Source organism: Cyanistes caeruleus, chromosome 2 (assembly GCF_971803275.1).
Source record: "Cyanistes caeruleus chromosome 2, bCyaCae1.hap1.1, whole genome shotgun sequence".
Taxonomy (NCBI): Eukaryota; Metazoa; Chordata; class Aves; order Passeriformes; family Paridae; genus Cyanistes; species Cyanistes caeruleus.
In genome coordinates, this window is record NC_141702.1 from 9,518,099 (window position 1) to 9,540,803 (window position 22,705).

A 22,705-nucleotide genomic window follows, 5' to 3' on the forward strand; every position below is an offset into this window, starting at 1 on the left:
GTGTGTGCTTTAGTGTGCTGCTACAGTCCAGGTGATCTGGTCGAGTTTCCACATTTAGATGCAGCTAAGGGAAACATCTTTTGAGGGTGCTGGATGACATCCAGCTCAATTTGAGCCCTGGACACGCCCTAGTGGCCAAGAAGGCCAATGGCATCTTAGCCCCCTATTAAGAACAATGTTGCCAGCAGGACTAGGCCCGGGTGAGGCTGCACCTCCAGTACTGTGCTGTTTTGGGCCCCTCATTTAAAAAATGTCATTGATGTGTTGGAGCATTTCCAGCGAAGAGCAACACGGCTGGTGAAAGGTCCAGAAAACATTATGTGACATGCCTTATGAGGAGCAGCTGAGGGAGCTGGGCTTGTTCAGTCTCCAGAGGACTCAGGGGAGTCCTCTTTGCTCTCTAAAACCAGGACGTAATAGTCTCTTCTACCATGCCTACAGTGAGAGGACCAGAAGAAATGGTCTTAAACAAACTGGGGAGATTCAGATCAGATACTAGAAAAAAAAAAATTCACCGTTAAGAGTGGTCAGGATTGGATTAGGTTGCCCAGGGAAGTGGTGGAGTCACCCTCATTGGAGGTGTTTAGCAGGTGTCTGGATCTGGTGCCAGGCTGATGTGGTTCAGTGGTTTTGGGGTTGCAGTGGCAGCGCTGGGCTGATGGTTGGACCAGATGATTCAACCTTGGTGATTCTACAATTCTAGCCTTCAAACATGTTGAAGGATAAGCCTGCACTTGCCTACTCCATTCTCTGCCATTTTTTTAGGCACCCCATCCCATTTTGCTCTTTCAAGACTACCTATTCCTTTTCTCCTTTGCCAGAATTCACAAAGAAACTGTGAGGTTTGAGAAAGAGTGAATGACAGGCAGAAGAAAACCAAGACGCTCGTCCCGGGATGATCTCCCATCCTGCTCCTGCCACTCCCAAGCGGGTGGCGGGCTCCTGACGCCGGGTGGGCAGGGCTGGGTAGGAAGGGCTGGGTAGGAAGGGCGGTCCCCTCCCTCATGAGGGTCGCAGCCGCCGCCCTCACGGCGCGGGCGGCGCGGGGCGGGTCGGGCCCGCCCTCAGCGCGCCCCGCGGCCTCGGCGGAAGGAGCGGCCCGGCCGCCCCCGCCCCTCCTCGCCGGCTGCTTCCGCCCGGTGTCGGCAGAGACAGCGCCGGCCGCCGCCGTGCCGGGAGCCGGGGAGCCTGCCAACGGGGAAGGTACGTGCCGCAGCGGCCCTGCCCTCCCCTCCCCTGCCTCTCCTGTCCCTGTGCCGGGTCCGAGAGCCGCCCCGAGCCCGCGGGCGGTCGCCCCCCGCCGCCGTGCGGGGCTGACCCAGAGCCTCGCCCAGCAGGGAGGTGCCGCCAGCCCGGCTGTGTCGGGTGCCAGGTCTATAAGAAACCTGTTCCGAATAACGTTGGTGATCTCTAGGCGGGCAGTTGAGGATGGACTGACACATGCCATGCAGAAAGAAGCGCTTCTTACGTTCTCCCTTGACTTATTTTGTCATGAAGGAGACTTAATGAAACGTGGTGTCTCCTTTTCCAGAAAATAACTGAGGTGATGCTATTTGTAGTGTTTTTTCTATGTGTTAGCACTTGTTCCTATGAAGCATCTCTTGCAGCTGAGTGATGCTTGTTATCTTGGTGGCATGTTACAAAACAAGAAACGAAGGAAAAGTCTGTGACCTGAAGGGCCTATAAATAGGAAAAGAGGAAAATAAAATTATAAATCCTTTAAAGTTACAAGTGTGATGAGTTTTTTAAGTGGAAAGAGGCATATTTTAGAAGAGGAACTACTGCTTTGGAAAAGCAAGGAATCCTGCAGGCTCACACCCTCCTTCGGGACTCTGCTGTCTGTCAGGTTTGCTGTCACTGCTGGTCCCAGGGCATCATCACTGTCAGCACCCACCTTCACGCCTGTATTTATTACACAAGAGAAGAGGTGCCTGTGCCAGACAGGGTGAGCAGCAGGTTCAGGAAGCAAGTAAATGCTGGCATGGAAATATGTGGTGAAACAAATTAGGATAATGATGAAGGGCTATTTTGAGGCGTGACAGTTGGTTGAGAGCTTTCTTAGTGGTAAGTTTTTTGTTGCAAAAATGAAGAAACAGCTTATTTTCTTTCAACTTAACTATAATATTAAAGCCTTGAATGGCTTGAATTATGCAGACTGTTATTTTTTTAGGTGTTATGTACTCCTGGCCCTCTGGGACTTTATGATGCCCAATTAAGGTTTGAGAGTCCATCCACATGGGCCTGTGTCAGAATCTGGATATGCATCTGTATTCTGTGTGTTTCAGAGACTAGAAGCCTTCAATTACTAATTGTGATTATTGCAGCTTCCTATTTGCTTGAGACACTTGCTTATGATGTCAATGAGGGAAGTCACACATTTCCACACCTGGGTAGGCAACAACACTAAGACTTTATACTTTCTCTCATGGACTTACTACAAGGTTTATGTCAAAGCAGTCAAAGTTAGTGATTTTTTAATGAATCTTGGACAGTACCCTAAGCAGATGCCTGTGAAGAAGGCAAGCGTGTATGAATCTACTTTACCTAGTCCCACTCTGTGAGTGTCCACTCAGCTTGCAACAAAGTGCAGTCCAGGAACTTTCTGGAACAGATACGCTGAGGTCTTAAAGATTCACTGTGGACTTCTCCATTGACTCACCCTTGCCTTTGACCCTAGGTAGCTCTGGCTTTCCAAACATCCAGCCTCAAGAAGTTCTGAGGGTCAAAAATCCACTAAGGTCTGTTGGTTTTCAACACACTATCTGCTACATCTACGTAGTATTATCTGCTTTAATTGATTCACAAGGACAATTACAATAAATTGTGTATGGGTAATGGTAAAACAAAGTTTCCAATATGACTGCTAAGCCAAAGAATTTAACAGTACATTTGACAATATTTATGCTAAAGCTTCACAGCTGTAATGTTTTCACTGCTGGTTTTTGTTTGTTTATTTGTCTGTTTTGAATTGATAGCTTTGATTTCTTTTAAATGAAACTTTTTATTTTCATGTTCTTGTGGTTTGTTGTAATGAGGGCACCTTGTCTGGAAAAAGGGGTGGTCCTGATTTTGGATGATGTCTAGGTTATTTTTACTGAGTATTAGAATCAGAATTTCAAGGTTTCAGCTTTAGAGCATGCTGTGTATGCTTGTGCAGAAAACATGTTTGCAGGATATGAAGGACAGGTAATTTTTGCTTACTTAAATCAGGTGTGCTCTTAATAGCGATGTGGCTGTGTTTTTTCTGCTCCTGAGAAACCACTGTGCAGATACTGAATTCTCAGTGAAATGTTTGACAACATTGGATTCTAGCTTACTTGTTGAATGATGACATTTAGATGTCTTGTGAGTCTTGTACACAGCTTATACTGGGGAAAGTAAGTTATTCTGGTAAAAAATATTCATAATAAAAAAAAAAAAAAAGTGTAATATGAAGTGTCTGAGCTTAAAGAGCAATTAAGCATGAAACAAATTGAAATTTTCACACTGAATACAAGCCTGACATAGTTTGTCATTGGTGAAATGCATGAGAACTGCTTATTTAGCTCACTGGGGTTGCACAACTACCTTATGTAGTGTGACAGTGCCTTCTTACCGTATGTTAGGTAATCCTGATGTGCCAGAACAGTGTCTAACCAATGATGCCACAACTTCAAGTTTGGCAGGGTTTCTTTCATCATTATCCTTGTTTCTTTCTTCAGTCTCTTTGCTTCCTCCTGCTGCTACTGTGCTGTTCACTTAGTTCTTTCTTTCTCCATTTCATCTCCAGCTTCTGTTTGGATTCTGCTCCCATTGTCCTTTGTTTAGACCAATTCTTTATTCAAATCCTTAGTTATTAAAAAAACCAAAACACTTGTGATACAAACTTTTTGCAGAAGTCTGACTCCTCAAATTTTATGTCCTGAAAGAAACTGTATCACCAATTGGGAACACGTATCAGATGATAACTGGATTCTTACTTGAACCTATGATGATTACAGGCTTTGTTCCTGAATGTATTTGTTCATAGTCATGAGTTACCAGGATTTAGCAGAGGTATCTTGATGGGAAAAGCTGGGGCCCTCTGCAAAATGCTGTCATAGAGCAACTTCAGGGGTTACTGGTGTGGTGAAGAACAAGCTGCAGTTTTCCCAGTGTGGTGAATTGTGTTTGGATCCTCTTGTGACTACAGCTGTAGGTCTGTATGTCAGAGCACTGGCATGTGCAGGCCTTTCTGCAGCACTGGTTCTAGAGAAACCTGCTGGCTCTGGCACCACTGTGTCCAGCCTGGCTGTTCAATTCCCTGTCCTGTCCTCCTGATGAGCAGAACCAGTGCTTCTTACTGGGAACGTCTCGGACTCCAGGCCTCGTATCAGCAGTACAGACAACTATGTTACTGTAGTGAGTCGGAAGGGGATCTAATGCTACCTGGTGTTATTTGTGTCTCCTGTCCATTGATTCTCCTGTTTATGCTTTGCACAGAGCTCCATACAGTCTGTTTCAATTTGTTTTCATGTCTCTGCTTGCAGTGCCTTCCTAACCTGTTTAGGTGAGTGGCTGAGTATCAGAATGTATAGCTGTTGCAGGAAACATAAGGAGGAGGTGGTAAGCAGTGAGCACGGGTTGAGAGGGGTTACTGGAGAATGCAGCTGTAGCTAGTAAGTTGGTCTACTTTGAGTAGATAGATTTTGACCAATTCTTTTATGTCCTCATTAGAAAGCAAGAAAACCAGCAGCAGCTGGAGAGCTAAGATGCAGGTGGGATAACAGTTGATGTAAGAACATATGCAAGTTGAAATAATAAAATGAGAAGAAAAGGGTGTTTTGAATTTGGAGCATATTTTAGGTTAAAGGAGAGTAACCAACATGGAAATGTGGAAGAAACAAGGAAATAAAGGATAGTTCCATGGGGAGATTTATACTTAAGAGCATAGGGAAGGAAGCCAAATCAAGGGCAGCATGATGCTAATTGTATTTGTGGACTTTTTTTTTTAATTTGGTATCTGCTTCTTGCTTGTATTCATTATGCTCTTTGAACTTCGCATTATTTGACAAGACAAAAGAATAATGCTCTCCATGAAGTAGTGAATCTTATTCTGATAGGAGATGGAAAAGGAGTTATCGAACATGAGATGAAATAGATTTGCTTTTTTGTGCTTTTGCCTGTTATTAGTGCTGCTGAAAGATGGATGTTTCTTCAAATGCTAAACTTATGGGAGCTGTGGTTTAAGTGAATATGTAGGTTGCTGTTACTTTAAATTGTTTCATTAAACATTGGGCAGATTACCTGTATTACTTAAACAGCTGTCCAACAGAAATGTGGGCCCTGTAGTTCTTTTGATGTAGGAGAAAAAATAAGAGTATAGAACATATGGTTGAAGAGCCATATAGGTTGTTTGTTTGTTTTCTTTAAAAGTTCTCATTTTCCCTAGGGATAGTAGGAACTACATTTTAAAGAAGCATCATCTTTGTTTAGTGAGCAAGTGTTTTTTTTCCAAAGTCTTAGACCACAAGCAGGCTTATTTGCATGTATATCTTTCCTCTCTCTCAATGCTATTTTCAGTTTATTTTTGTCCATGTGTCCTTGATAACCTGTTCCTTCACTCTTCTTTTTTCTTTTTTTTAGTATGTTTTGATATTTCTCTTTCCTTTGAAGCAATACCTTGTAAAAGGTCATGTGTTCTCCCCCATAATTCACATAACTGTTTGCTTTTGAACATGATGAAGTTTAGAGACCAGGGATGTTTCTTCTCTCTGTATCCAAACATAAGCATGATGGGTTCTTGTTAATGAAGTATAACATTCCCACCTCTAACTTCAGATGAGTTTTAACCCAGTCTGTAATCTTGGTATTACATTTCAGTTTTGCCCAGTGCCTCCCAGAATAATGATGTTCAACATGACTCAAATAAACAAATTACATACTTTGCAAACATTACTGTATTTGTGACAGTTTTCTCATGCTATCAATTCCAAAGTGATTTATTTTCTCTTTGACTTTCTAATGCAATGGAAAGCTGGGAAAATTTATTGACAAGATTCTCTTGACATGAGTCGGCAGTGTCTTTGAAATTTGTTGGTCAGAAGAGACCTGGCATAGTTTTTTCCCCTGGAAACCTTTCTTACCATGTAGACATTGTACTTTAGCAGCAGCTTTTTATGTTCTTTTGCACAGATACTCTATTTGAATGAGGTTTTGCTAACATTGCAGTTTAGTCTCAGAATATAAAGTATATTTATTATACCCACATTTTATTCATGCCTACCACCTTCTGTTTAATCCCCTGTGAGATTTCAGTTTTGAAAGCCCCTTTTTTCCTCTGGATCCAGTACTTCAGTGCAGTATTTGGAGGGAAAGCAGTCTTTGAAAGTTACTTTATTTCACCAGTAAATTCCAGTAGTCTGTACAAATGAACAGCTTCTTCCTTTGAGACTAAAAGGTTTCCCAAAATCCCACTTTCTGTTCTGGAAAATGCTTCATAGTACACCAAATTAAGCCATCCTCTTTGCTTTCATGCAAATGAAACCATCATTACTTCCTTGAATAGATTTGTTTCTTTAAACAACAGTTTTCTTGCTTATTTCATTTGAGGTCATGGACAGTCTTAACTTTATCATCAGTGTATTGACTGGGAAGTTGGGAATTTGCTGGGAGAATAGCTACCACTTTCTTGTAATCCGTGTTAATTGTGCTTATTAAGTTACTTTAAGAAAAAACAAACCAAGACAAAAAACATGTACTCATTTGGGGTCATTTTCATGTTGGTAGCTCTCAACAGTTCACTTTTGAAAAAGTGAAAGTTATTTTGGTGTGATTAAACAGAATGGCAGGACATGATATGTTTGACCTCTTCCACTGTATCCTGAAATGTGTGTGATAAAACATACTCCACTTTTAGAAGGTTATGTCTTCATTTTTTTTGGATACATTCATAGTAGCAGGTATTGTGTGAAGCCTCAGGGACCCTTGGCCACACCAGGGTGACTTCTCAGGGTTTCCTTTACTTTTGTTCCCATTCCAGTGCTCTGTTTCCAACCAAGTGTTAAACTGTGACAGCAAATGAAGGATCTTTGATCTAGCTGGTAACGAAGGACACGGACTCTGCTCTTGGAGCACTGGGCAAACATAACTGGGGTTTTATGACAACCTTTGGTCTGTGATTGCCAAAGGATAAAGAGACCAGGCATCAAACTTCGAGCATTGTTGCCAGAACTGTAGTGAAACGTGAGATCCACTTACCGACTGTTAAGTGCTGTAGACCAACAATTGATGTTTTCAGAGGTGTGACTGCTTTCATAAAGGTTGCCAGTGTGCCTGATCCCCATGGAAGTCTTTCATTTGGTTTTTTACCTTCTTGGGAGTAGTGGAGAAGTCAAAGCCAAGAGTACTGTAGTAGTTCCATTATGATAATTAACAGAAGCTCTTTTATTTTCTTTTTTTTTATTATTATTTATTTATTTTATTATTTTTTTAGTCCTTAATACATGCTGAACTTCTCAAAGCTATAACTCACAGTGACATTTAAAGATAGGTTGAAAGTTATGGTGGGCCTAACCTAATCCATTTCCTCAGGGTTTTGATCATCCTATACATTGAATAATTTTGTGCCAGACCAATGTATCATTGTGGGATCTGAAAATTTTCCAATTTCTTGATTCCCTAACTCCAAAACTCTTTCAAATTATTCATTTCAGAGCAAAACACCTTTTTGGAATAAGGTTGGTGGGGATTCCATCAGTTCCTGATTTGAGTCCTCAAATCCAAGCTAACAGTTTTTTGAATTGTGAGTCCTGTCCTGCTTTGATGAATAGCTGTCTCAATAATTGCTTTTATAATGTTAGGCAGTGACAAGGGACCACTTGTTTGGTACAGAACAGGTACCCAGAAGTTATTTTCCATGCATCCCTAACACTGGGTCTTTGCACACTTTTTGGTCATAGCTACAAGATTATTAATGGCAATATAATGTTACAATGTCTTGCAGGTAGATCCAGTTCTTAAAACTAGGTTTCTCCCTCCTTAGGTCTTTGCACAGCCCCCATGTGTTGTCTCTGAATAAGGTTCAGACTTGAAGAGTGATTCCAGTTTCCATTCTGCACTTCAGCTTTTTATCATTAGAACCCTAAATGTGAGTAAGCTGTACCCCATTTCTACGTGTGTCACTGATACTTTTATACAGTTATCAGTGAAATTCTCCTGGCTGTTTTACTCCTTGAGGGGCATGGAGGGAATGACCCAGGAACAAAATAAATTGAAGGCATCATATTGGTAGCTCATCAAGTGATCACTTAAAAAAAGGCCACCTAATCACTTCACTGGTTTTAGAGTGTTGCTTTGTTTGATGTGTCCATAGTGTTCATTTTTTAGCCTTGTTAATTTTTACAAATAATGCCTAACAGTTTTTATTTACTAATTCAGAGCTGGTGTGAAAGGGACTTGTATACAATTTTGTCAGAGACTTGTTCTAGAAAGTACAATGAAGTGTTTCATTTTTATGTGCTACTGGCTGCTGCTGCTGCTTTTCTTACACAGAATTGGTCAAGATTTGTGACTTATGTCACGACAGCTTGCAAAGTCTTTGGCCTGTGTTTATTGCTTTCCCTGAGAAAATCTGGCATCCATTATTTTTTGTTTGTCTTGATAAATCTTTGGTGAGATCTGGGCATCATGTTATGTCATACCTCATCTCTCACATCATGTAATCCCACCTTCCATTGTTCCTCTTTGCAGTTTTCTTACCAGGTTGGTCAGTCTGTCCCTTTCTAGTTCCTAGCTGTAAGCGTAAGTTCCAGTGTGCAGATCAAAGAGCTTACATCAGGTCTGGATGATTCTCCTGTGGGAATAATGTTGTAGAAATTGTCAGAGCCTTAGAGTAGAAGGCAGTTGAAGGAATCTTGCTCTTTTTCAGTTATTCTTTTGCATTCTAGTGTTGAATTCAGTCACATAAAATCACCTATTAGGGCAGGGTTTCTTCTTTTATTTAAACTGGTACAGCTAATAAATAGAATATATCTACTTCAGTTTCCTATATTTTTGGGGGCTGGTCTAGTTTAGATTCCTTTTGTCTGACCTAAATACTTACTTATTGTCATGTACTATGTTCATGAAACTCTGCATTTACTAAGGTATTAGAAAACTTGTTTGAGATCCTTGTTGTACCTCCTGTTTCATTTTTTAATTCTGTTTTAGGGCCATAAGAACTGTAAGCTGTTGATTTGTGGAAAACACCGGAGAAAAATTCATCCATCTTTCTGCTGAGATCAAAATTTCTGTTTTGTCCAACTGAATCTTAAAAATCTCCAAGAGAGGTTCTGCTGTCTTCCTAGCAATCATCCATTTCCTTCTTAGCAACTATTTTTTTTTATGCCTTGGAGTGTCAAGACATAACTTGTGGCTGTTGCCTCGTTTTACTGTCTTCCATTGCAAAGAAAGGTTTGGCTATGCTGCTTTTGCAAGTCTCCTTCAAATGGATCTAGGTTGCTATTTGATTTCAGCATGGGAGACTGAAAAACACAGTGCATAAAGCTTTTCCTCTAGCCTAGTTTTTTACGTGACCCTCCCAAGTTTTCTTGTGCTCTTGACATTGTGTGGTTGAACAGAGCTGGGTTCAGTGTTACAGGTATGTTTCTGATGAATATCCTGAGTTTTACAGGCTCCAGTATTGACCCAAGATTTCTTGACAGCTGACAGACAGGAGTTGATTATCTTTTAAACTTGTTCAGTTACTTTTCAAACTATGCAAGTCAGTTTATTCAGCCTACATTTCCTTGGCCTAGAAAAAAGAATGCAGTGGGAGACAGTGCCAAAATTCATAATAAGGCAGTGTGCATTACATTTACATATTTTCTTTCATTCTTATAGCCAGGTATTTTATAATTGAGGGCAATTGTATTGCTTGAACATGATTTGCTCTTGGCAGACTGGTCTCTTATTCTGAATTAACATCTTTTCTTTATGTGATTAGAGGAATTTATACAATACATGCTCCGGTGATTTTTTTCTGTGGACTCAGCTGAACCAGATCTGCCTTGGGTGCTTTTTCTTGCCTTTTCTGATGGAAAATGGCTATGATTTTAAATACATTTTCATCCTCAACCATCAAGACCTCTATTCATTTACAGTGTTTTTTGATAAACAGCATCCTTGCAATTGTCACTTTTTGGTGTATCTATACCAGTCTCATGAATTTACAAACATCCAACTTTGTAGGTTATCCCTAAGATGTAGTCCAGGTTCTTTCTGAAAAAGCAGGTCAGGTTGCTGAAAGCAACCAGTTGGAGATTGTCCTGCCTTTCAGGGCAACTTTCATTATCTGATAGTCCTAATTGTGCATGTGGGGTGGGGGAAGCCTTTGTTATTGGAATTTCCTTCATTGAAACTTTTGACTGTTTTTTCTTGTCCTTTGGACATACATCATATGCTTCAGCATCCATATCATCTAATTGGTTTTATCCAGTATACTGATGTCTTGCTTGTCTGAGGAGTCTAAAACTGGACATAGTTCTCCAGATGCAAATGCCAAGCAGCAGAAGTTAAACACATTCCAAGATTGCAGGCTATTCCTTGTGCAGCCTTGTATACACTTAAGCTTACAGGGGCTCGTTACTGAATCATTTTCAGCTTAATCGTTTGCGTCTTCTTTGGAAAGCCACTTACTAGTTTTTGAGCCCCCACCTGAACCCATAGTGCCAGACTTTCCATTTGCCCTTGGCTTTCATGTAGTTCTCACCTTTCCAGCCTGTCAGGGTCCATTTGGATAGCAGCCCTGCCCTCCAGTGTTTCAGTTAGTTTGTCTTCCCCTGACATTTTGCACGAGACCCTTCTGAGAGTAGCTCCTGTCCTCTGTGCAGGTGTTCAGTGGAGACACTGAACCTTATTGCCCAGTAGTGATCCTTGAAAGACATTGCTGGTACATTAATGGTTGTTTCATGTTCTTGGGTGCAACTTGGAGCAGTTGTTTGGGGATTTTTTTTAATATCTTTCTGTGAACTGAGATGAGGCTGACTGGCCTAGAGCTCCCTGGACACTAATGTGGACATGGCGGTTGCCTTTTTTTGTGGTTTGCAGATATATTTCCCAATCATAAAATTGTTGAGGCTGAAAAAGAGCTCTGACTGTTAGCACAGCACTTCCATATTCATCACTGTCATGTCCCCAAGAGCCACATCGACACATTTTTTGAATGCTTCCACTGCTTTCCTGGGTAGCTTTTTCCAGTGTCTGTGTGGCTTACTGGAAAGGATAGAGAGTGGCCTCGCAGTAGTCTTGGCCATGGACACCTTGGGGTGTGTCTCTTAAGATTTTGTGGAACCTTATGTGTCAAATCTGCTGCAGTGGTCCTTTATCCTTTATTTTGGTTTCACCACTGTTTTATGCAGCTTACCTTTGCCCTTGTGGTTACCATTGCATCTTTCACTGCAGCATCATGCTTCAGAATAGTTACACCAACCTGGTTTTCCTGTCTAGTGATTGATAGTGAATAGTTTATAAGCCAGATATCAATTTGCTTACTCTGATTACATTATGAGGTGCTAGTCTGAGTTTGTGACAGCTCTTTCATTGAACACTCTAAGTGCAGATCAAATTTTGTCTCTATTATCTAACTTAATAGTTCATATTTATTTAATATTAGGTAGTAGTTATTTAACTATTTGATGGTCAAATGACATGGTGTTATGCTGCAATATGCAGTTTTATTATGAGGCAAACAGAATTTGCAGAGACATTCATGTATTAGTTCTGTTTGTTTGGTATATTTTCATTTGTTTGCCTTCAAACATTTCAGATGAATCTTTTCAGTGGACAGTATGAACAAGAAATTTAAAATTATTTAGTAGAATAGAACTTATTGTCCAGTTCATCATTGTGTATTTCTGTGACAGAAACTAAAAGATGCTTTCTCTCATATAGTAGTAACATGTATCAACTCTTACAGCCCCTCCATACATCAAATACTGAACTGGGCCTCAGATTACTGGATATGACAGCTGTTGGAGGGGTGGGGTGGTTTGGGTGGGTTTTTTTTCAATTGTTCTGGGGGAAGGCATAATAGCAAAGAGACAACTCTGCAAGTATTAACCTGTTATAACAGTATCTTATTCTGCTTAACAGCAAACATGGGGTCGGGGTCAGAAGAGCCAGTACCCTTACATGAAGAATTTATCTACTGTTGTGGAGCTGCTACCCATGTCTTAAAGTGTGGGCCCTGGAAAGACCTCTCAAAAGATGAAAGTAAAAATCTACCCAGGCTCTTGTTCATGATTATTCCTGGTAAGGGTCTTTTTTTTTGTTTAAGTCTAGAAGTTTGTTGATTGAAAGGGGTATGTCCAGTTTAATTTTCAAAAATCTCTGCTATATAAGTGGTAGATTTTGGCTCATGCATATGGCCAAAAGAATCAGTAATACTGCAGTGCTGAAATTTCTTTGTCACATTTGGTTGCTGTTGCTACCTTTATTTTTAACAGTGCCAGAAGGCAGTACTTAGAAATTATGATGTCTTACTCATTTTCTTCATGGTGGTGGTTTACTGAGAGCATTGTGGGGTTTTGTTTGTTTTCATTGCTCTTCTATTTATCTGTTGCACCTTGATGTGTTACTGCAACGTCAGCTGTGTGCCAACTGACAGATAAAAGTTACGGAAAAATTTAGATCCAAGTGTTTCTTTAAGTTGGTTTTTATAATAAAAGTTTTTAACTTATATTTTTGCACGTGAATTTTTATGCTGACCCTATTAAACTCAGTGAGTATTGTACAGTTCTTCATTGTATTTAAATGTGGTTGTCTTAAAATGAGAGCTCTAAACTTGCATTTGGTATATGTTAAAATTAATTAGGAGAAATTCTGATTTTTTTTGAAGAGTACCAATGAACTGTAAGAGTTCTGTCTTTAGCAAAAGTAGAGCTTAAGCCCACTCAAGCACAGATACTGAGACTCTCACTGCCTTACAGTTTGCAGATTTCTGATGCTTTCTGTAGTTTATTTGAATGTACTGGATACTATTATTTCCCCCAGAATGAGTGGTGAAAAGAAATGACTTCTCTGATTTTTCCACAACTTGAGTTCACTGATAGTGTACTTAGTTGCTGTTTATGGGACTGTGTGTGGCTTGGTCTTTACTTAGTGGTGAAAGAGAACACAGGTGCACTTTTCTAGGGTTTTTTTTCTCAGGGTTTTGGAAGGTCCATGGAAAATTTTGTTTGTTTCCTTGGGCAAAATGATTTTATGCCTTTACCTCCAGGAGTTGAATAGTAACTTTTAAAGCCAGTGACAGTGAAGTTTAAATCCTTTCCTTAACTGTAAAGAAGAAACCTTCTGTGAGTACATCTTGTCCCTATTTTGAGGGGAATAACCTTTTAAACCAAATATATGTAGTATCTCTTTAGTACCTCTCCGGAGGTACAGGCCTGATTTCATGCTTTTCAATTGCTGCTTTCTTTCAGTTAAGTCATTTGTGGAAGATTTAATTGAACAGCTAAGTTTAGAGTTTCTTTTTCACACAAGTTCTGGAGCTTTCACCTGTCTTCAGGCTGATACCTTCTCTTTGGGGTGATAGCAGGGGCTGTAACAAGGATAAATCTGTAAAGCTAGATTATATCAGTAGAAAGATATGTAGGGGAAGAGCACAAAAGTTAAACATTAGCATCCAAGGCATGGTACCTGTATGAGGCATGCAAGTTATTCTGTTCAAAATGTCCTAAGTCACATACACTGTGTGGTCTCTATAATAGGAAATTTTTAATGCAAGAAAATGTAGTGGCAGGGCTACATGGAGCTTATTTCCTGCAGAAAAAGTTCTGTGAAGACTCCTTAATAACATCTTAATTAGATAGATGTTCAGAAATAGACATCAGTGAAATATTCAGAGTGCTTCTGTCATGGTCTTCAGGCTTTTGCAAGCAGCTGATTTATGTTTTTTTCTCTTATTTCAGAAGTATGTTGGTAACAAGCTGGAAGTTCTCTCACTGCGAAAACAATTTAAAACCTCAGCAACCACTATAAAGTTATCTTCATTTTAGGTGCCCAAACTCAGTAGTGAATTAAGTTACCCAAGCTTCTTGTTGTGGCTGGCAGGAAGCTGAGTGGGACCTGACATAACGAAGTGCAGTTTTGCTTCTCATAAAACAAATGGTGGGGTTTTTTACTACTGTTACATGCCTCATTTCAGCCTTCAAGGGAAGTCTTATCTGCCAGTGCGAAAAACACAGCCTTAAGAGAGATCCAGACATTTGGGTCATCTGGCAACGTGTTCATGTACCTAAACAGTCAGGATTAGGTAGCATTCCCCTTGTGCTTTTATAACTTCCCGAGTATGAAACGTGGAGCCCTTCTGGAGTCCAGCAATTTTCACACTTGAAAGGCATGTTGAATGAATCTCAATTCCTGGTTGAGATTCTTTATGGAATGAGGGGAAGAGGGGCAGAAAGACAGCTTGGCGCACAAATCAAGGAAAGCAGTATCTAGACAAGGGCAGCTCTGGCTTTAAAAAAGAGAATATGTACAGCCAAGTGTTGAGCGATCCGAACTGAGGGTGATTAGTCCTCCTGCATGTGTTACCCTGTTCTGTGTATTAAACTGCTCTGGTACATGCTTTTCCAATCCTAATGAAATTCAGGCATATGATTTTGTTGACATGTAGTCAAACCAAACAGTTGTAGGTGGATATTGAGAAAGAAGACAAAATTCTCGGCATCTGCTGGAATCACATTGTTGCAAGATTTTTGAGAATGAATTCTGTATATTTATTTTCATCTTGTGTTTTAATCACATTACTTCAGAACAAGGAGGATTCTTCTCTGGTCCAATTTAGCCTTCTCCCTCTCCCCACTTTTTTGAAAAAATAACTCCAAAACATTCTTCTACTCTGAAATCAATGGCAAAGTTTCCATTGACTTGAAATGAGGCAGGATTCTGCCTCCTAAGAACTGATAGCTCACTGTGCTTGAAGCAGTTGAAAAAAACATGCAGCAGAGTTTAATTTCATTTAACTGCAACAAGCTAATTTTTTTTTATTAGTGGCAGTGTGTGTGAACCTCTAATTGTAATAAAGATTTATTGTACTTAAAAGATTTATAAAGATTTGTAAAGACTTTCAACTATATTATTTGAAATGTGTAATACACACTTTTTTGTTTCATTACATTATTTCTTGTGCCCACAAAACCTCTGAGTAGGAGTAATATGTTTACTAAAGTAATTACTATGTAGAAGGTCCAGTTTTTCCTCTGTCCAGAATATATATATATGCATATTCTTATTTGACTTTCTTAATATGAATTCTTTTCTATTAAAATTGATGAGATTTACTCATGAGAACAACATTAAATGTTTACAGTCGAAGGATCAGGTCCATGATTTTCTGGAAATGTAGGCTTTCCTCTTGTGTCCTAAAGGACTGTTTTCGTTTTTAAAGTGTTTGTTTAGTGTAAAATTAGCAGCAGAGTACAAAATCTACTACAGCAATATTTATCATTGCTTGTGTTCACTGAAAACCAGAATCCACAAAGTGTAATGGATTTTTTTTTTCTGTTTTAATAGTATCTATTTGTGCCTGTATATTTATGAAACATTTAGTCTTGTGAGAAAATACAGATTTTAAAACCACTGTACTGTTTAGCTCATGACATTTTGCTGTTCCTCAAAGTTTTTCTTGCAATTCATTGCCTATTGCAAGGCATTGGGATGCCTTTGTTCCAGGCTTCCTAATTTGTGTTGCCATTGCTGTAAACGAGGCAATTTTGCTGCAGTTTACAGTCTTGTACTTGGGAAGCATATATAATGTAAATAACTTTTTTTTTTCCTTTTTTTGTGGTAAATCATTTTACACAAGTTTCATTCCTTAGTATACAGAAATAAGTTCAGAATCTGGTTCTCTAGCCTGCATGCGGAGTACTTCCTATGCTTTGTCAAGTTTCTTGATATGCCTGTTTGCAGTTGGATCACTGCTGGGTTTTTGGATCATCTTACTGTTTTACCACCTCATTCTGTCAGTTAGTGATACTTAAGGGCTATGAGGAGTTAAACAGACACTTCAGGTAGAAAGATTCTTCTTCTGAGCTAATTGTCTGAGTCAAGAATTGCTTATGCATGATAGAAATTGAGGACTTGGATTCTCATCTTCTCCTAGGAGTAATTTTATGTACTTACATCAACAACACTGTTGTTGTTTCACTTGAAGGACTACTTCAACAGTGCAAACAATTTGCCTGGACAAGTCTTAGTGTGTATATAATGACAAGTCTTTAGTATATTCTCTCTTGAGATGAGAGTTCCTGTTAGTTCTGAAGACTTTAAAGTTCCATTTTTTACTGTAACAACAGTAAAAAATTATTTTTTGGGACTCAGAAAATCTTTCAGTAATTATCTGGCTTTGTCTTCACCTGCTGTTCCACTTTACAATCACCACCCTCAACACTTGCATAAGGAAAGTTATAATAAGAATCATTATGTTATAATGCTTTGCAGTAAAACTAATTGTATAGCCCTGAAGCTTAGTTCCTTTGTATTTTGTTTTTTGGCTCCCACAAAACCAGCTTTCTGAAAGTTATTAATCTTTCACTCTGCTCAGCAATTACTGGAATGAATTGTTCTTCAGAGGGCCTACTGTCACCACTGAGACTGAGGGGTAAAAGAATCTATTTCCTCATTCAGTAAACTGTCTAAAGCATGTTTAATTCTCCTCAGTTTGGTTTTAGAATGGGCGTTGATTTATACAAAATTTATGTGACTAAGTGCCCTTGTTGGTACATAATCTTTCTGCTATAACTTGGTCTGCAACAACTGAATCGGATCTAGTAAGGACTCCCAGTATCAGCAGATGAGGTTGCAGTGTGCAGCTTCTGGCAGCCTTAGCCAGGGTATAATCTGGAATTCTGTATTGGAGTCTTGGCACCTCATGTGGAGGGATCAGAACTGTTTATGGGAAGCAAAATCTGATTTTGGAGTGAAGACCATTGGGTTACTCGGGGAAGGTACTTTATCTACTCAGACACTACTTTCCAAGTCGGCAGCCAGGGACTCCTCCCCCAGCACATAGCAGTGTTCACAATTTGCCTTTGAAATGCAACTGTAGGAAAGGGAATGTTGCTGGCAATGGACAGACATATTAAGAGGAAAATAAATTTTTCACCTTCTGGGCAAGGGGAGTTCTGAGTTCTAGGGTCATGTATGTTTTGTGCCTGAAGTCACTGGTTGAGGTCCAGCAGCAGTTGTGTGAATGAAGTTGAGAACCTATTCTGTCTGAATGCATTAGGCAGTTTTTTCCTCTTTCTAGTTTTGTGGTTGGTTGTTTTTATTTTATTTTTTAAATAGTACTAGAGCATCATCTAGGAAAAAAAGTCTGTCCTCATGTGTTCTCTGCAGTTTTGTCACTATCAGCAGGATTATGAGAGCTCTTAGGAAGTTTGGTGGCGGTTTTTTTCTTTGTTTGCTTTTTGCTTGGTGGTTTGTTGATTTTTTGGGCGAGAGAGGGAGGTGGAGGGGTGGTCAGGCTGAGTCCATGATGTGGCACCTGCTTTATAAAGGGATTCTAAGTCCCAATTTCATCCAGCCTGATATGAAAAAAACTAATTCAGATGCTGAAGGAAGGAGCATAAATTTCTGGGTAGTTTGTAGAACCAGTAGGTAGGAATGGCACTGCTATGAGCATTTCTGCCTACTGAGGGGTTAGGTTGCCCTGGGATTGAAATCTCCAGCTGTGGAGATAATCAAAACTTGACTCTCTGTGCAGCCTGCTCTGGCTCTTCAAGAGCAGGGAGGGGCTGAGCTCAGAGATCTCCAATGACCCCTTCCAAATTCAGTGATCCTGCACATATGATCCCTGCACTGGCCATCCAGGCTCCTTGTCCATGTGTGAATTCTGGTCTTGGTTGATATTGGGAAACTTCCAAAAGGTAGTAAAGTCTATGGATAATCATAGAGAAATACTTGATAAGAATTAGTCGCCCTTTTAAAAGCTATAGTTTGCCCTCACAGCTGTATAGAACAGTGAGAGCCTTAACAATGAAACTGGGTTTGTTAAGTGTTGGGAACCAAAAATAATTAAAAATTGTTAAGGAATGAAGCATACTATTTAAATACAGTATAAACAGTATGCCAGAAGAGGGAGCTGTTCTAAAGATTAGGAAAAAAAAAATAGTGTTTTGACAAAGTTATTGCCAAATATACCATACTACAGGCTTCAGGCTGTCCTCTGAATGCACAGGTAAACATTGAGTGATTCTCTACTGTATTCTTATCAGAAAAAAAATTAGTAATTTTATAAGACCATGTGACAATGATTAACCAGTTATGTTAGTTGTTGAGGGTCATAAAAATGCCTTTTATTTGCATTAGGAGGAGTGAGATAAGGCAAATTAGAGCAGAGAATATAAGATTGGGAGTGCTGGGGGTCTGTTCCCACCTTTCCATTGGGCTGTTTCTCAGTAGATGGCTAGTCATTTCCACAGATTGTATCCCAAAGCACCAAACAAATCTTCATTCACATTTACAGTATTTGTAATTATCCAATAGCTTAAGCTTCTAAGCTAGCATTCACTTAAAATCAGCTAACACCAAGTAAATAAATTAATACAGAAGCACAGTTGCACAGAATGAGACAATAAATACTTCCTCTCCTGGAATGTTGAAATCATTGACCAGTGTGGATGTTCTGCATCATATTGACATTGTGCTTTCTGTGTTTATCTTCATATACCTTGACTAGTATAAGATAAAAGGTTTCATGAGTCCTATTGTCTTTGCTTATTTTGATCATACCCTCCCAAGGAGAGCAGTGCTTCTGTTGTCCATCCTCAGATGAAGCAATGGAGCGGAGAAAAATGAAGCTTTAGGTGTTCAAAAGTGAGGATGTTATTTAACACATCTGGTCCAGGGAATCAGCTTAAAAATCTTGTTTGATTTCTTGGCTCTCTTGACAAGGCATATGGATGGTTATAGAGCTCAGAATGGCATCTAGTCCAGCTGGCACACTTGAGTCACATGTGGCTAATCAGCAGGAACCAAAAAAAGTCTGACTTTTGCATCTGATTTGTGTCCTGATTATATGCTGTTCATATCCAGGCAGCTGAGCAGAATTCCTTCTGTTGTGTGCACAGAAACTCTATTTATTTAGGAATGATTTCTCTTTTACTTTTTGTCTTAGCAGCAGCATTCATCCATTCTGTGATGTTTGCAGTACTTTAAATTAAACTTAGTTCTGCAGATGCTGTGCTTGACTGGATTATTTACTATAAAACATTGTTCCTTACTGTGTGGAGAGAATGGCTGTGGATCTGCAGCCCTTTCCTGCAGAGAAGGGAAATGCAGTGCTCTTTTACCATGGCCTTACCTGCAGCATAGGGATTGAAGCAACCGCTTGATTGTTCAATTTTGAGCAGCTGGGCTGCTCATCACACTGGCTCAGAGAAAAATACCTGGTGTTCTGAAAATTTTCAAGAGTGTATTTCCCTGTATTCTACCTCTCTGTGTTATGATCCTATGTGATCAGCATAATGTAATCGGAGTTTTCTTGGAAGGTCTCTACATTACCTGCTTTTATTTGCAGGTAATGCTTAAGTAATTGAACCTCTCTTTGGATGTGGGCAGCCAGTGAAGAGACTGGGCCATTCACAGAGCTCTTCTTGCCTTCATACAGCTGTTAGAACCATGAAGTTAGGTATAAGGCAGATGCTCCTGAATGTAAAGTAGTAAAGAAGTTAGAAACTGTTTGTAAAGTGTTCACTAAGACTCACCAGACAATGGAAATCCAAGAGATTAGTGCTTGGAGCACTTAAAAAACTTACTAAGGCCATTATTTTGCAATTCAAAATGTTTGTCAACAATACTGGCATAAGGTATTCCTTTTCCCACCATGCTGTGCCATTCCACCCCTCAGTTATGTCAGAACAATACTTTGAGAGATCGTGCTGTGAATTAAATAAATACATACATTTATTTCTGGGGTCTTTTTACAGCTGGAACAGTTCCCTGTTTGGGCTCACAGCAGGGCCCCCACAGAGTTGTGCCAGTGTAATTCAGGGGCTGGTGAGCCGTGGTAGGAGGGTGGGAATGATAGTCAGAGGGGAAGGTGGGAGTTCCTTCTGCTGGATTTGCCACAGAATTTTCTGTTGATAAATTATGGTGTCAGCTCACAGCTCTCAGCACATACACGAGTTCACATACTCTGTCTGGAGACTTCTTTTGCAGGAGTTGGTGGCCCACCAGCCTCTCCAGGTGGTAGTGATTCACTGAGAATGCTTCTCCCTTGAGGCTTCTGCTTTTGTTTCCACTGCAGCTCTAGCTGAAGCTGCCAACTCTTTGCATTTGATCCTGAGTTCTCAGATTCTGATGTGGAGAATTTATATTTTATATTGCAGTTTTTTGTTGTTTTTTTTTTTAGGAGAAAAAAAATTGGCTTTCCTACTCTCCAGTAATTGGTATGTAGGATGCAAAAGTCATCACTGAGAACAGACTACACTGTAGAGTTAAAAGTTTGTGCAGCATAACAATTCAGGTAGAGGTACATAGAGTAAGACAAGATGCTTTTCTCTTTCCCTGTGACTGGTGTTCCTATCAGCAGGTAAGAAAGTAAGAGCACAGTTTTCTATTTCATTGAGATATAACACTGCAAAACAGTTTTTATTCTTATGCTTGTATGGGATATGTGTCACCATATTTTGTGTATTTGCACTTTGAACAGGAGAAAAAGCATGCACACAAACACATAAACCAAGAAACCCACATTTCCTGCTACTTCCAAAGCCACTCATCCCAACTTTTCCAGCCATTTCTTTATCTCTAGTGCAAATATTCATGACTTAATTACAAGATCAGCATTGTTCCTGTTCCTGAGGTGGGCATGCATATAAGGTACTGCAAGCTGGAGTTCTTTGTCCATGAAAATTGAAGTATTACTAGCCACCGATTATTTGGTTTGTTTCTTATTTATAAAATTTGAATAAATATCAAATGACCCTCCCCTTTACTTACTAAGGTAAATAGTTTGACTTCCTGAGGACATATTTGTAGCATACAATACTAATTCATCTGTGCCTATTTGATTTCTGTTTTCAGTTTACATAAAACTTTGAATATGTCCATGAACTTTCCCCTGTTTTTTTCTGAGACATAGTGGATATTAAAGGATACGAAAATTAAAGTTTGTGTAGAAGACATGCGTGCTGGTGGAGTACTGTCTGAAGGAAAGGTGTGTGTTCTAGCCTACATTATATATTAAAAAATCCACATCTTAGGACACTGTTCTCTATTATTTCTGCTGCTTATGGACTACTTGTTTGTGACTAATATTTTAAAATATGCTGACAGTTGAGCTTTGTTTACTGGGTCAGCCCATGAGCTTCCATTGTCTTTAGAACAGAAAAAAAATAGTCTTTCATTAAAAATAAAAACTTCCTCATGCAGAGAGGAGCCTGTATGTCAGATCTAGGCTTGAAATATGCCTCTTTTTTTTTAATTTCCCAGTGTTTCAGAAGTACCTCTGACGGGGGCTTGGCACAATTGAGCTTGTTAAGTTTGAGAAGGCAGAGTAATGACAGGATGGTTGCACGTCCAACTGTGCTTGACAGTATTTCCCTCCACTAAATCTGGGTGGCAGATGTGACTTACTGAAATGACTTACTGAAATTTCTCAATCCACAGTCTTCTTTTGGTGTCCTCTCCCTACTAATGAGGCCTTTTCAGCATGGATCCTTCCTGCCTGGCTGTGTGAGCAGCATCAGGGGAGGAAGTGATCCCTTTCTTGCAGCATGCAGTGGCTTGAGTTGGCCAGAGTTATGGAAAAGTTGTGTTCTAGGGTATTTCACTTGATTTGAAAATTTTAAAAAGGATCTGTTTCTCTTCATGGGATGTCTGAGGCAGGAGGGAAGAAATTGCATAGTGAAGGACCTACCTATGAAGGGAATCCAGTGTTTCCATGTGCATCATGTACAAATAAAGCATTTAAAATCTTTAAAGCTACAGCAGCAGTGTATAATGTACTTCCGTTCTGGGAGCTGATACCAGAAATACCTGAGCTATTAGGAATTTGCCTTGATATTGAATATTTTGATTTAGTTGTACCTGAAAAGAACGAAAAATAAAAATCCTCTTTCAGGTTCTAGTTAACACATGGCCTTCCATCTATCAGATAGTAACTCTTATGGATCACTGAATCTATAATAGAAATAAATATGACCCGTTGTGTTCATTATATGGATTATGGAAAACAGTACGACCAGAAACTCAGTTTGTCATAACTCATGCTCTTGTTTTCCTGTTACGGGCATCACAGAAGATTTTGGTCATTGTCCTGATTTCCATTTTTGAAAACAAACTCTGATTGTCCTTGTTGGATTAAAAAACTCTCAAAGGAAGAAGTAAATACATAGCGATATATAAATGCTGCCTTCCATCTTCAACTTTTGGATATTTCATATCCATTATCACAGCCTTCTCTTAAGAGGAAGAAACTCTTTGCAATAGATCTTGAATGGGTAAATAAATGTACTTGTGAAGTGACTTGTGTTTTGTGTTTTCCTGGAACAAGTCTTTCAGTTAAAGTCTTGGTGGAGCATCTACTTAGGACCAGTATTATACCCCAAATACAAGGCCTTTTTCCTCATTCATAAATACAGTGGTGTCAGTGCAAAGTGTCCTTCCCTAAGGAGGTGAATTGGTAAATCTTGGTTTATCCATATTCAGAATAGGATGTTCTTTTATCTTGCGTTTCTGAAGACTCAAGGCAAATGCAAAT

General features: G+C 39.6%; 1 protein-coding gene across 5 annotated transcripts in view; it reads left to right on the plus strand.

Moving 5' to 3' along the window:
* The first annotated feature begins 1,060 nt into the window (after positions 1-1,060).
* LDAH (lipid droplet associated hydrolase) overlaps positions 1,061-22,705 on the plus strand; it is a 106,759-nt gene continuing 85,114 nt past the window's right edge. Inside the window, exons 1-4 of one of the 5 annotated variants that reach the window (XM_086875705.1) lie at positions 1,129-1,203; positions 2,678-2,738; positions 8,003-8,107; positions 12,091-12,249. In XM_086875705.1, coding sequence (XP_086731831.1) covers positions 12,096-12,249 — 154 coding nt within the window. In that variant the 5' untranslated portion in view covers positions 1,129-1,203; positions 2,678-2,738; positions 8,003-8,107; positions 12,091-12,095. Of the gene's footprint in view, positions 1,204-2,677; positions 2,739-8,002; positions 8,108-12,090; positions 12,250-22,705 lie in introns of all 5 variants that reach the window. The other 4 variants (XM_023922667.2, XM_023922669.2, XM_023922666.2 and 1 more) reach the window with 4 other exon arrangements.